The following is a 14,550-nucleotide window of genomic DNA, read 5'->3' as shown; positions in this document are numbered from 1 at the left end:
TGATTTATATAGCGTTTGGAACGTTGCTTAAAGTCCTTAGAGCACTGTGTGGCTTCGCCAAGGGTTCTGCCACCAAAGGTCCCCAGTAGCACAAAAGCGCTGGGAGCTTTTGGGATGAGATTCAGGGGATTTTGACCTCCTCTTCATTTTACACTTGGCATGGGCAGGCAACCCCATCCTACCCGTCCCACCCCATCCCATGCCTTCCCAACCCATCCCATCCCAACCCATCCTATCTCACCCCACCCCATCCCATCCCAACCCATCCTCTCCCATCCCACCCCATCGCAACCCATCCCATCCCAACCCATCCTATCCCACCCCATCCTATCCCACCATAACCCATCCAAATCCCATCTCACCCCATCCCACCCCATCCTATCCCACCCTAACCCATCCCAACCCATCCAAATCCCATCTCACCCCATCCCACCCCATCCTATCCCACCCTAACCCATCCTATCCCACCCCACTCCCTTTCCTATCTGCTCAGCAGCAGCAGTGTGGTGGCACGGCGGTGTTTCACGATGCCGCTGGTTTTGAATAAAAACACTTGTTGCGGAGGGTCGCAACAACCATTCAGGTGCCAGATCCCTTCAGATGCCCCATGTCTTGCAACAGCTTGGAGCTTCAGCTGCTTTTTAAAGGACTTGTCCCTCCTTGGAAAGCCTGCGCAGCTTCTTCTCTCACCCCCCCAGCCTTCAGAGGGGCCACCAGAAAGATAAGATGTGAGGCACCACAAAAGCACTGGGCTCAGCTCTGGTGTCTCCAGCTGGTGTGAATGCACACATTGCTATATTTTTTTTTGTAATAAAGAGATATCAAAGAGTATTCGTGGATGAAAAGACATCGTATTTAAATTTCAAGGGTCATATAGTCCGTTGAGCCAGAAGTCAGATGAAAGTATATTCATAACATTATTCTGCCATAAAAGTCTGATGAGGTAAAAATAAAAAATCCTTAGGTTGAAAAAAGAAAAAAATCTTTACCTTGTTAAAAAGGCATTTTTAGGGATTAGAGAAGAAGAGCAAAACCCACAGTAATTCTAACAATAATTGCTTTAAACTCTGTGCTACCTTCTACTTTCCCTCAACATGGACAGTGACAAAAAAAACTACTGGGTTTGTAAAAATAGCCATAACTTTCTGACTCTTGAGCAGCAATGCAGTCCAGGTGTGTTTAAGCTGCAGACACCACGGGGTGGGGGATGCTTTGTTTCTTTAAGAATCGTATTTTTCCGTTAATTTTTTCAATGTTAATGGGAACATTTTTATTATGCTTGTTTTGTTTTTTAATAACCTTGTCAGATTTGAAAGGCAGTATCCAGGTAACGCTATGAATATGAAGAGGAAAGAACGGATGGCTTTATTTTTTTAAAGGCACTCTTGTACCTCTTTCAGCTGGCTGCATGGAGAGTGTTTCCATCTCCCTTCCTTGCACATCCCCACGTTAATTTAATCCAGATTCCCCCTGTGCTGGGCGCTGGTGAGCCCAAACCTCGAATCCTGGGGTCAGTTTTGGGCCCTTCATGCCAAGAAAGCCCATGAGGTGCTGGAGCGAGTTGAGAGAAGGGAACGGAGCTGGTGAGGGGCTGGAGCACAAGTGTGATGGGAGCGGCTGAGGGACCTGGGGGGTTCAGCTGGAGAACAGGAGCTGAGGGGAGACCTTCTGATCTCTGAACTGCCTGAAAGGAGCTTGGAGCCAGGGGGGTCGGGCTCTGCTCCCCAGGAACAAGCGCCAGGAGCAGAGGAAACGGCCTCAAGTTGCGCCAGGGAGGTTGAGGTTTGATCTGGGGAACAATTTCTTCCCCAAAGGGCTGTGGGGCATTGGAACAGGCTGCCCGGGGCAGTGCTGGAGTCACCATCCCTGGAGGGGTTGGACAGATGGAGATGAGGTTCTTAGAGACATGGGTTAGTGCCGGTGTGAGGGTAGTGGTTGGAGTCAGTGATCTTGAGGGTCTTTTCCAATTAAAATGCTTTCATGATTCTGTGATCCCACTCTCACAGGAAGGGCGTCTGCTGCTTCTCAAAGGAGCGGTTGGGAAAAGTCCCCACCAAACCCTGGGAAGAAGAGGAGTGGGGTAGCAAGCCTGAGCAGAACCGCAAGGGTTGTAAACCCTCTCTGTTTTTCTTTCTCTTCTCCCTCCTTTTCCCTTAATCCCCACCAGAATCACACTCCCTGGACGGCGATGAGAGGCCTTGCACCGCCGCCGAGGCCGCGGTCACGTTCTCAGGCTTGACGACAGCTCCGAAGGAAAACCACGGGTGCCACCGGGCGCTGCCTCCCCTGACTTCAAAGAAGCCCTGCTTGCTGAGCCCCCCGTCGCCGCTGAGGCTCACGGATGTACCCGAGCACGCCTCGGATGACTCCTCCGCCCACGCCATCTCCCTCACGTCCTGCGTGACAAAGGGCATGAGCTCCTGGTCGCTGCCGGGTGACTGCGAGAAGGCTCCTTTCACCATGATGGAGCCCGGGGGCATGTCGGCGCTGACGGGCGACTGCTTGATGCAGCCGAGCCGGACCTGTCTGGGCTGCTTTATTGAATCAAAGGACGGCATTGATGCAGAGCCGGGAATAAGCTTGAAAGTGGGGGATATAAATAGGGATTATGACACCTGTTCGGTCTCTGATATAGGGATTCACTGCATGAGCACAGGAGAAACCATGAGATATGGGGATCAACTGCTTTCAGACCAGCTTTTAAGCTTCCCTATGCATAAATCGAGGGCAGCGGACAAAAGAGATGCAGAAAAATCTGACAGTGATTCAGAGGACCCCACTCAGAAAAATTATTATGAGGGATTACTATTAGACAAATGCAATGGTGAGGAACCTTTACTAACAAATCCCAACCAGGAATGGGGCTATTTTGAATCTTTCATTAGTGAAAGTAAAATTGAGCTGCTTGACCTCTGCTCCAAAAATGAGCTTTCTGTAAATCTGTTTTCTGAGGAAGACGTGGATAATTACATGTTTGATGACGACGATTCCACCTTGGGAAGTGATGTCTGCTCCCTGAAGATTAGATATGAATCTTTCCAGGACAACGTGCGGGAGAAGACCACCACACTACAAGAGGACGCCCAGTTCAACTTCTTCCCCAGCGTGTTTGGCAACTGCACCAAAAGAGACAGCAGGAGCACCCTGAAAAGGGGGCCCAGCGGTGCTGCTGACCCTTCTCAATTCAAATCTGAGGAAGGCATCATCTGGGGGGAGGAGGAGGAGGATGGCGAGGAAGAGGATGGCGGGGAGGAGGAGAAAGCTGCCTTAAATAAATCTTGCAACAGCACGGAGATGGTGCAGTACGTGGGCTCCAAGAGGAGCCACTTCTTGGACTCGGTGAATTCCACGGAGGACTCCGGGGAGTTCAGCGACGACAGCACTTGCACAGAGTCCTCCTACGATGTGCTGAGGGATATCAAGGACTGCAGCCGGTACCTGTCCCGGGACCACTCCGGCTCCTTCATTCAGCAGAACTACGGGTTGCGGGCAAAGAGGAAAGTACGATACAGCGACGACTACCTGTACGATGTGGACTCCATCGAGAACGAGAAGATCCTGGACAAGAAGGAGTGGCTCCCGGACGGGCCCAAGGAAGAAGATGACGACGAGTGGTGCCCGAAGAAACGGCGAAAAGTCTCTCGCAAGGAGCCCCCCGTTATCATCAAGTACATCATCATTAACAGGTTTAAAGGGGAGAAGCATATGCTGGTGAAGCTGAGCAAAGTGGATGCCAACGAGACAACTGTTACCCTAAACGAGGAGCTGCTCAGCAAATACGAGAAGCTGGCCCCACTGAAGGGCTTCTGGCAAGAGAGGCAGCAGAGCCGGCTGGATTTGCTCAGATCGTCTCTCTACCACAAGCAGAATTTCTATCTTAACGGCTCAGATGCTTCATTCCTCCCTCACCCACGGAAGCGAAAATGCAAGCTAGCAAACAGGCACCGGATTCAAAGAATTAAAGCCATCGAGCAATCAGTGAACAAGCTGGGCTCTTGCTCGTCTGATCACAAGCAGCCTTGCAGCAGTAAAGAGGACGCGGGCCTGAAAGGGCTGCCAGCGTTAGCCATCGCCACCCCCAGCTGTGCCAACGGATTACACGTAAATGACATCACAGGCATTGCCGCCGTGAAATGCAAATCGCAGGAGCGGGAGCACAAGGGGACGGAGAGGAAAGTGCTCCGCAGAATCAAATTCAAAAGTGAAGCCAGGTTGAAGTGCAAGAAGATCAAAGCTGCTACGAGTACGGCGGAGGGCTCCCCGTTGCTGGAAAACCAGGACTCTGCAGCGCGTCTGAAGGACGAAAACGTTCCTTGTGCTTCAGACAGCTCCCATCTCCCGGAGTGCCATGAGGATAAGGTTGCTAAAAATTCTCCTTTCCTACCATCCACCTCCTCTTCAGACAAGCCTCTGCCATCTGCTAATATCACCACCAATGTACCTCTGATCCCCGGAGGGTATCTGCAGACGTTGTTAGATGCTTCTGATTTGTCGAGCAACACCGGTATCTCATACTTCGCCCAGCACCCCTCCGAGCAGCAGCAGCACCCGCTCCCCAGCATTGTCCCGGCGGAAAAGCCCTTCCCGGCTCTGCAGCCGGCGCAGAGCTGCGTCCTCTCCCCACCCTCCGAGTCGGAGCTGCAGCAGTCGCCTGGCCACCTGGAGATGGAGCAGAGCAGCTTCGGTAGCATGTGGCCGGCCAGCAAGGCTGCCGGTGGCAACCGCCCAGACTTCCCCGGTGACATGCGGGAGGCGGCTGGGCTGCCGAGCGAGTTTGGCGGTGCCACGGGTGCAGACGGTCTCCCCGCCTCTGGATACACTCAAGTCAATCTGAATAGCAGCAAATTGCTATACCAAAAAAATTACATGCCGGATAGCCAACAAGTGCAGTCTGATGATTCTTATCAGTCATGTCATTTTAATAATGGAGAGGGGCGCTTTCATTTCCAGCGAGGTACACTAAGTACAGATGATGGCAGGCTCATTAGTTTTGATTCAGTGGGTTCATTGTCAGTTAGTTCTAGCAATTACAGTTCTTTAAGTTTAAAGTCTTGTGAAAAGGACGGCGAGGATGATATTAATGATGACTTCTTGGCCCACTGCAGTCCCAAGCTAGTGATCCAGCAGAGCATAGATGAAATCACCCCTTTGAAGGAGTCCACGGACCTTTTAGACATTTCCAACTTCACGCCTGATAAGTTCCGCCAGTCATCGCTTTCGGAGATGTCCCCTCCAGACACTCCCAACCTGTCCCCTCAGATCGCTGGCTCTGACACCAAGCCCCTGGGCACCCTGAAGGGCTTTCAGGAGAACCCTCAGGCCACCCTCAACAGCTCCGAGAAGGTCAAGTGGAACTGCGGGGTCCTGCAGACCGAGGATCAGGCAGATAATGGGTTTGCTTTAAATAATCACCAATTCCAGTTCCATATGTTCAACGATGAAGATTCTGTCAGCCTTCTCGAAAAGAGTCCATGCTTGTCAACATTTAATGAGCCATCTGGTCAAATTAGCACCAATATCAAAGTGTCAAAATCAAAGAGGAAAAGTTCATCCAGCAAGAATGTGGGTACAAACCAAAGCTCTTCCCAGAAACCCACACGGAAAAAATCGCCCAAAACCAACAAAGGAACCGATAAGCCGCAAGGGAAAAACTCCAGGCAGGCGCCCAAATCTGCCAGGAAAGGGAAAAACGCGGTGGGAGTCAACGGCGAGAAGGCTCCCATGGTTGGCGGCAGGGTGGTCAACCAGTTGAGCAACGCGGTCACCGCCACCAAGGGCCTCGCCGAGAGCACCCAGCACTGCAGCCCAGCCGGGGTGAAGCTGGGCAAGCACAACGGGCTCTCCGGAGAGTGGGCGCTGGGCAAAGAGGGGGGCACGGGCTGGTCGGAAGCCAGCCTGGGCAATGCCACCAGCCTCCTGGACGACGATCAGAGGGAGTTCGAGGAACCTTCCAACATCCTGTCCAACATCGCGTCAGGAATGGCGGACGTCCAGAGGTTTATGATGGCCTCCATCGAGCCCTTGTGGGGCCCTGTTGGCCACAACAGCGTTCCAGACATATTCCGGTCACCGGAATCCAACAGCCTGAAACTGAAAACTCTTAAAATTTTGGCAGGGACGTCCCAAGAGGCGAAGAAGAAGGCGAACGGCGGCTCGCCGGGGACGGCGAAGAACCACAAGTCGAACAACAAGGGCTCGAGCAAAAACAGCAAAGCCGCAACCTGCGACCCTGGTCGCCCCAACTGCTCGACCGGGTACGCCACGGACATTCACGCTCCCTTTTTTGATAAAAACTATAGTAACCTGAGCACTTTAGGCAATAACGGACCTACCCATAAAAAACTCTACCGTCACAAATCCAGTTCAAAATCGCTGCGGGATGAGAACTGTAAAATAAAGCGAATGGACCGCGAACAGCCCCACAAGGACCCCCCCGTGACAGCTGCTTTTGAGAAACTGAGGTAATGCTGCACCAAACTGGCTGGAATGCCCCTTAACCTCCCTCCCACCTGCTAAGCCCGCTGTTCCTCAGTTTTTCCTTCCTGAAAGCAAAAGTTGCATGAGTACAAGACATTCCCCTTTTACAGTTTTGGTTGGTTTGGGGGTTGTTTTTCGGTTTGGGTTTGTCTTTTTTTTTCTTTTTTGTTTTTTTTAATGCATGAAAACACTTATAACTTGCAAGCTACCTAAAAGAATGACCGATTTTCTGGCTTGGCTGGGGTTAAAAAACTAACAAGGCTACTCTTTTCTGCTGTTTGGCTTCTTCAGTTTTTAATTATTTATTGGGGAAAAAAACAAAACAAACCACACCATGATTACAACACTGTTTTTAATGATTTTGACAAGGAAAGACTTTTTTTTTTTTTTTGGAACGTTTTGTAAAAAATAAACCACAAAAGAAAAAAAAAAATAAGAAAAAAAAAACACAAAAGAGATTATGCATCCAAAAGCCAAGATCTCGAAACTTAAAGGCTCCTTACTTTGCAAATGAGAACTCGTTCCTAATTGAGCTTCACGTGGCAATTTTGAGTGCTTTCTGGCCCCCTCTGCTGTTTTATCTCCTAACCTGCATCATCTAAAGCTGCATCTTCTGTACCCGCCTGCCTTTAGCGCGTCGCTCCGTCGTGGTGACTCCAGACGAGCTAACTAAGATGGCATCAAATGTTTGATTTTTCTCCTGCAGGGAATCAGACTTCATTCTTCTTAAAGCAGAAACAACATTTTTGGGTTTTCCTGTATTTGAAGAAGAGACTCCCTTTTCTAGAAAGACGGTTGATGTTTGTTTCTTTTCTTTTGTTCTTTACCCTTTTTTTTCTTTCTTTTTCGGTTGGGGTTTTTATTTCTCCTCGGTTCCTTTTCGAAATCTGCCTTGTGCTATGTTGAAATGTAAGTGCTGAAATGAAGAGTTTGAAATTGTGGGAATTTTATTCTTTGAAAGCAAACCTAATCTGGTATTCTCTGTGAAAGACTGTTTTAAAAAGTCATACTGTTGTACAGTAGTTTATGCACTATTACCCACAACAACAAAAAATTGTGCCAAACTATGAACAAGTGACTGTATTGTATATATTTTTACTTCTCTATCAACATTGGGTTGTGAGTGTTTCCTTCAGCTCTGCCTTTTGGTTTGACTAGAAACATTCCAGTTGTTAAGTACTAACCACCCCCCCTCGAAAGCACCTGTAACTCACGATGAAAATGATATTGTTCACTTATACAACTTACCAAAAGTTTTATGGACATGACTAAAAGTGTGCCAAATTTACTTACCTCATTTCATGGATTCACCCTGTGGTTTAAAGCTCATAAAGGGAAAAAAAAATGAAAAAAAAATGAAAAAAAAAATAAGAAAAAAAGGATTAAAACAAACAAAAAAAGGAACTTTGAAACCGATGCTGGGAAATGCTAATGTCCTCTCTTTGAAACCATGAGCAGAAAGACTTAACGGTGAAATGTTGAGTTTCGTTATAGGAGAGAGCTGAAATGGTGGAGGAGTTGAGGAAACCACGGACGGTAAGTTTGCCAGGAACTCAAGTGTCTGCATCTAGAGACTACAGAACAGCTGCTTTTCAAGTGTCTGTTTTCTTAAAGCAAAACCTGTAGCTGAAGATCATTTGAAATGCAAAGTTACATTGCTAATTCTTTGTATCTCAGTTTTATATATTTTATAAGAACCTGGGATAAATTCTAAAATAGTTATAAAAACAGGACTAATACATTTCATACATTTATTGCTATTTACTTTTCCTTTGAGTAGTTTCTTAAACATTTTCAATGCTGAGCCTGTCAAATTGCTCTCCTATCATAGCTTTGGTGTTTCTTAAATGTCTAACCTTGCGATGCCAATATAGTTTGAACTTTCAAAAGCGAAGTCCTTAGTTTTAAATACAGCTCTGAACCTTTCTTTGATTCAGTTTGTAAGATAAGAAAAACAAATAAATAAATGGAGCTATTTGTGATCTCACTGATCAGGGCCGGATCATACATGCCTGGACTTTATTAAGACAGCGCTAAGTATTGAATGCTAAATGTATTTTCTAAAGGCCTTATTTGTAACCCTACTCACCACACCCTTGCCCTCCAAGAGAATAACAAACCCAACAAATATCTATTTTCCTTGTGCAACTGAGAGCCTGTGCATTTTGCTGCTGATTTCTCATGAAACCTTGATATGCAAGAGCCCTGCTGACTGGGAGCTGTTGGGAGAAGAGGGGTACGAGGCTTGGACACAGTTATGCAATAGCAAACAGTGAGGAAGAGGAGCCTTAATAGCAGTGGGACAGATCTCGTTCTCGACGCGGTGGTGTGCACAGAGGTGGCGTTTTGCAGTGGACAGGACTAGACTCGCGTTTCCTTACTAGCAGGTCTCTTTTTACTTACACGTCAGGCAGAACAGCAGAATTGGTTCTAAGTTAATTTAGTAAAAAAGCAGACTGAACACTTGAACTGGAGTTGCAGAGTGTCAGTTTAGAATCTAAATGTTCTCAGCATTTGCAGATCTTCAGGTATAGCTTAGGCTCAGCTCTGCAGTCCCGGAGAGAACAGCAGGGTAATTGCATTGCATTTTATTTAACAGATGAAAGAAGGAACTCTGGGAAAATAGTAATTCAGAAATGCATCCTATAAGTTCATTTATTCCATGAAAAAATGAAACGCTGGCATTGCCTGGAGTGAGTTGCCCGCGCGTTGCGGCAGCGGGATTGGGGTGCAGCATCCCACCCTGGCTCTGGCTGCGGGAGGGAGATCCAGAAGATGCTCAGGGTTTATTTTGGAGAGGAGAGCTGTGCTAGGGCTCCAGCCCTGGGCGTCTGGCTTGCCTGCAGCCACTGTGCTCTCCCCTGTTTCCCCAGCAGCTGTCTTTTCTGTTTGTAGGGTCATCAGATACCATGAGTTCTGGTCACTGCTGTGGTGTTGGCGTACCCTGTTTTTTCAGCACTCCCCACCTGTGCTGCAGGACGAGGGGCTGCTGGCTCCCTTCTTTCGGATGTGCTTCATTATGCTTAATACTATGAATATAGAACTCAAAATACCTTGTACGGAACCAGATAGCAATATTTATTGCATTTGAGAAATGTGCAATAGGGCGTAAAGATAAGGCATAAAACCTATTGACTATTTTATTATATGTTGGAAATCCATGAATACCCAGCTAGGTGTTTCAGGACAGTGTTAATCACAAATACCAGCTGCCTTGTTGCTCTCTCTTTCAGTCCTTCCATCGCTCTGGTCTTGTTGCCATCTTCTGTGGTCATCCCACATCCTCCCCAAAAATCTCTGACTGGGGAGATGTTAGAGAGCCCGGATCCCTCACGGTCTGGCACTGGCCCATCTCTGCACCTGAAAAAGTGATCTCACTGCTGACAGACCCCAAAATTTGGAAATTGCCTTGAGCCAGCTATTTGCCCTCCTCTCTTTTGATCTTCATAGAATCATAGAATGGTTTGGGTTGGAAGGGACCTTCAAATCTCATCTAGTCCAACCCCCCCTGCCATGAGCAGGGACATCTTCACCAGCTCGGGTTGCTCAGAGCCCCGTCCAGCCTGGCCTGGGATGTCTCCAGGGATGGTTCAGCCACCACCTCTCTGGCCAACCTGGGCCAGTGTTTCACCACCCTCAGTGTAAAATATATCTTCCTTATGTCCTTCTCTGCAGGGCTGCTCTCCATTCCTTCATCCACCAGCCTGTATTGATAGCGGAGGTTGCCCTGACCCAGGTGTAGGACCTTGCACTTGGCCTTGTTGAACCTCATGATGTTCTCATGCACCCACTTCTTGAGCTTGTCCAGGTCTTTCTGGCTGGCGTCCTGTGCCTCAGATGTGTCAACTGCACCACTCAGCTTGGTGTCATCTGCAAACTTGCTGAGGGTGCACTCAATCCCACTGTCTATGTAATTGATGAAGATATTAAACAGTACCGGTCCCAGTACGGACCCCTGAGGGACACCACTTGTCACCCGTGTCCATCCAGACATTGTACCATTGACTACTGCTCTCTGGATGTGACCATCCAACCAATTCCTTACCCACTGAACACTCCATCCATCAAATCTGTATCTCACCAATTTAGAGAGAAGGATGTTGTGGGCAACCATGTCAAAGGCTTTACGGAAGTCCAGATAAACAACATCCATAGCCCTTCCTTTGTCCACTGATGTAGTTTCTCCATTGTAGAAGGCCACTAGGTTGGTCAGGCAGGACTTGCCCTTGGTGAAGCTGTGCTGGCTGTCCCAAATCATCTCCCTGTCCTCCATGTGCCTTAGCAGAGCTTCTAGGAGGATCTGTTTCATGATCTTCCCAGGCACAGGGTGAGACTGATGGGTTGATAGTTCCCAGCGTCCTCCTTTCTACCCTTTTTAAAAACAGGTGCAATGTTGCCACCAGACTTCACCAGACTGGCATGACTTCTCAGATATCACAGAGAGTGGCTTGGCAACTACACCAGCAAGTTCCCTCAGGACTCTGGGATGCATCTCATCAGGTCCCATGGACTTGTGTGTGTTCAGGTTCTGTAGGTGGTCATGAACCAGATCCTCACAATGGGAGGGACTTTGCTCCCCCAGTCCCTATTGTGCAGTTCATTTTCCACTCAAGATGTGTGGGAAGAGACCTTGCTCATGAAGATGGAGGCATTGAGTACCTCAGCCTTCTCCTTGTCTTGTTACCCGTTTGCCAGTCTTGCTCATCAGGAGGGACATGCTTGCTTTGATCTTCCTTTTCTGGTTGACATACCTGTAGAGCCCTTCTTGTTATTCTTTGCATTTCCTTCTTGGCCTTTAGTTTGACCAGCAGGTCTTGACTCAGCCATGCCGGCCTTTTGCCCTCTTCACCCGATTTCTTATACCTGGGGATCAAGAGCCCTTGTGCTCGATGGAAAGCATCCTTAAAGATCTGCCAGCTCTGTTCTGCTCCCTGTCCCTGGGGGCAGTTTCCCAGGGGGTCCTGTTGACTGATTCCATGAAGAACTGGAATTTGGCTTTCCTAAAATTCATCCCACCTGCCTATCGCTACCTCAAGGTTGTCATCACTTCCCGCCTTTGCCTCATGCCTTGCCATACGAGCTCACCTTTTCCACTTACCCTTCTTGTCAGTATTGGTGAACTCTTGTTTTCCACAGCACTGCTCCCAGCTGTGGGAGGACCAGGACGTTGGTCCCATCCATCCCTGCCCACCATCTGCGTGCCCATCGCCGCGTTGGCTGCCACTCAGCTCACCCCCTTGCCCAGTCCCCACGCACTTCCAGCCTTCTCTTGCATCTTCTCTTTGGGCTCCTGGCTGTTTGGGGTGACTAATCCAAGCCACGCGAAAGATGTTTATTCTGCAGCATCCCTTAAAATGTCCTTTCTGCTTTATCTCGTTTCAGTCCTACCCTAGAGGCGTCCCACCGGGTGCCCTATGAGAGGACCAGTGTCAGTGATGCTGCTCTCCTAAGCTGCTCTGTGCTGACACACTGCGGTTTGGGCAATTTATAACCAGTAGCAAAATTAGAAAGCAGAAAGCAGCTACTTGCAAAGGAGGGTCACAAAATCTGTCCGAGAGGAGAACACGTGGGCAGTTCAGCGTGAACCCCTGGCTCTCAGCCCACTCTGGGCTGGAGGCAGGAGGTCCCTGCGGGCAGGGAAGCAGCAGCGCAGGTCTGCCATGGTCCGGGGAATGCAGCCGTTTCCCAGCGGTGACTGCATCATGCAGGGGACGTCTTGCAGAAAGAAACCCTACAGCCTACCCCAATGGCCATAGTTTTGCTGGAGGTACTTGCATATAGAGGTTTTGTAAATAGAAAATTATCCATGATGGGGATTCAAGTAATTGGTTTTTTTAAAAAACAAAAACCAGGTTTACATCTTGCTTTTCTTTTTATAAGCCTAAAAAGTTTTTTTTTAAAAAAATGGCTCAAGAACAATGATTTACGGACCAGATCTAGGCAGGCATTGCGGGAGGAGGAGGACGCAGGGCTGTCCCTCGCTGGCACTGCACTGTCCTGCCAAGCCAGGTCTGAGCAGACAAAAAGCCAAGGCTTGCTTTTTAAATAGTCAGGATCGCTGTTATTTTCTTTTCAGCATTAAAGCTCGAATGAGCCACTAACCAAAATAAAGATGTTTTAAGCATTTTCATCCTTCACCTGCTGGACCATATTCCTCTTTCCCTAAGGTCCCGATCTAGCAAAGCACTTGGGTGGGAGCTTGTCCCGGGGCTCCTGCTCACCCGGATGGCAGCCGGCCATTGGCGTTAAGTCACAAGAAAAACTCCTTTGAAGTCAGTGTAGGTGAGAAGGGGATCAGGTGCGTGGACTTCAGTTGGTGCAGGATCAGGCCCTCGGTCTTAACTTTCTCAACTTGGTGTGTTGGACTTCGCCTGTGCAGCTCCCAGGGGGTCCAGTGGAAGTTGCATGGTTCAAGCCGCTGATATCTGTGTGAGAATGTGCCTCTTTATCTCTTCAGCGTGTGAAATATTGCAAAAAAAAAAAAAAAAAAAGAAAAAAAGAAAAAAATATATAAAATAAACGAAGTACAATGTCTGTGGTAGAAGCAAGGCTTTTCAAATCTGTTTCTCAGGTAAACAAGTGACACTAATGACAGTGGAGTAACAGCCATCTAAGGGAATTGGGATCTAAAGCAGGAGGATGCCCTCCATCTCGCAGGACGCTTGGGTTGCCAGACACGTTTACTGAGCCTTTGAACACTTGGTGCAAAAGGAAACGAGAAATAAAATTGGTATTCGCCACTACCCTTCGCTAGATAGACAAACGTCCATTTCAAAAGCACAAAGGGAAGACTTACCACAGAACCTAAACCACACACACACACACCCCCACACACAGGAAAGGTACCAGTGAAACTCCTTTTGTCTCTTCACTCCCAGTGGGAAGCAGGGTAGAAATCCAAGGAGCTGCTCTGTTCTGCCGCCCCGGCCGGGGCGTTTCGACTGCTGCCTCCAGAGATGTGAATGTACTGCTCCTTGAGTTCCCTTCCATAGAACTAGAGGCACCTCGTTAGGAAGTTGCTCCTGTTTTATGGTGCTAAAGAAAACTTTTATTCCCCCCTCCCCCACCTCGAGCATTTAAGAACTATTAAATGGCCCTTTTTATGAATGTAACATATCCATTTCTGTTCCACATTTTACACTGCAATTTTAACATGTTTGGAAATGATTTGCCTTTTTTCTTTTAGAATAAGCTTTATAAATATTCTGTAGAGTCAATTGAAGTATAATTCTTAAGGATCACTCTAAGACGCCTACAAAATCTTGTATATTTTTAAGTGTGCCAATTTGTAAAATATTTTGTAAGTGTATATTTTTCTTAGAAAAGTGCTGTGAAGTGTTTGTATGTGTGAGGTTTCCCTTTTTTTGCACCTTCGGGTGTTAATAAAAGGATGTATACTTAAAAGTTTCTGGTTTTAAAAACCAAAATACAAAGAAAAAAATTAAACTTTTGTTGGGAATTTTGTAATAAAAAGAAATGTTGTGAAAGAGTGTAGTGATATTGTGTAAAGGAAACTGGAAAATTTGTGAGCGCTTTGCTGTTTTATAGATCCTCTTGTAAATTATTCTTGTAATATTTTGGGTTTTGTTGTTCTTGTTGCAAAGGTTTTAAATATTTGTGACTGACTCTGTATGGTGAAAATGTCATATTGTTAACTTGCTGAGTTTTGTTATATTGTTTATGGAATAAATAAAAAAATTTAAAATCTCATTTTAAGATCATATATGAAGAAGAAATTAAAACTGCCGTTTACTGAATATTAGGAATTGTTTCTTTAAACAAATCACTACTAGAGATGAGGAGCTGGCTGCCCCTTCCACACATGCTCCTGATCACGGTTTAATTGGGCTGATGCTCGTTACCCTTAAGCCAATTAGAGGCGGAGGGGCCGCTGCTGATGGGAAGAAGTGGGAGAGAGGGCTTGGATTGTTTCTGCCTTAAAAGCGTGTGGTTATTTTTAATTGTAAAATGGAAATTTTGTCATATCGATGGAGTTACTGGTTTGCCTTGCCAGGCGGGATGGGGCAGGCGGCACAGCCGGGCTGGCCAAGGGGATAGCGGGGTCCCCAACCC

The 14,550-nt window shown here is 47.5% G+C and overlaps 1 protein-coding gene across 11 annotated transcripts in view; it reads left to right on the top strand.

Annotated features, from left to right (window-relative positions):
- NEXMIF (neurite extension and migration factor) overlaps positions 1 to 12,034 on the top strand; it is a 170,411-nt gene extending 158,377 nt beyond the window's left edge. For 10 of the 11 annotated variants that reach the window (XM_071813418.1, XM_071813411.1, XM_071813412.1 and 7 more), the window contains 2 exons: positions 2,168 to 6,461; positions 7,184 to 12,034. In XM_071813418.1, coding sequence (XP_071669519.1) covers positions 2,168 to 6,461; positions 7,184 to 7,397 — 4,508 coding nt within the window. In that variant the 3' untranslated portion in view covers positions 7,398 to 12,034. Of the gene's footprint in view, positions 1 to 2,167; positions 6,801 to 7,183 lie in introns of those variants that run through there. The other variant, XM_071813422.1, reaches the window with a different exon arrangement.
- Positions 12,035 to 14,550: the final 2,516 nt, after the last annotated feature.

Source organism: Patagioenas fasciata, chromosome 11 (genome assembly GCF_037038585.1).
Source record: "Patagioenas fasciata isolate bPatFas1 chromosome 11, bPatFas1.hap1, whole genome shotgun sequence".
NCBI lineage: Eukaryota > Metazoa > Chordata > Aves > Columbiformes > Columbidae > Patagioenas > Patagioenas fasciata.
Note: the sequence above shows the minus strand (reverse complement) of the source record. Positions and strands in the feature narration are given on the sequence as shown.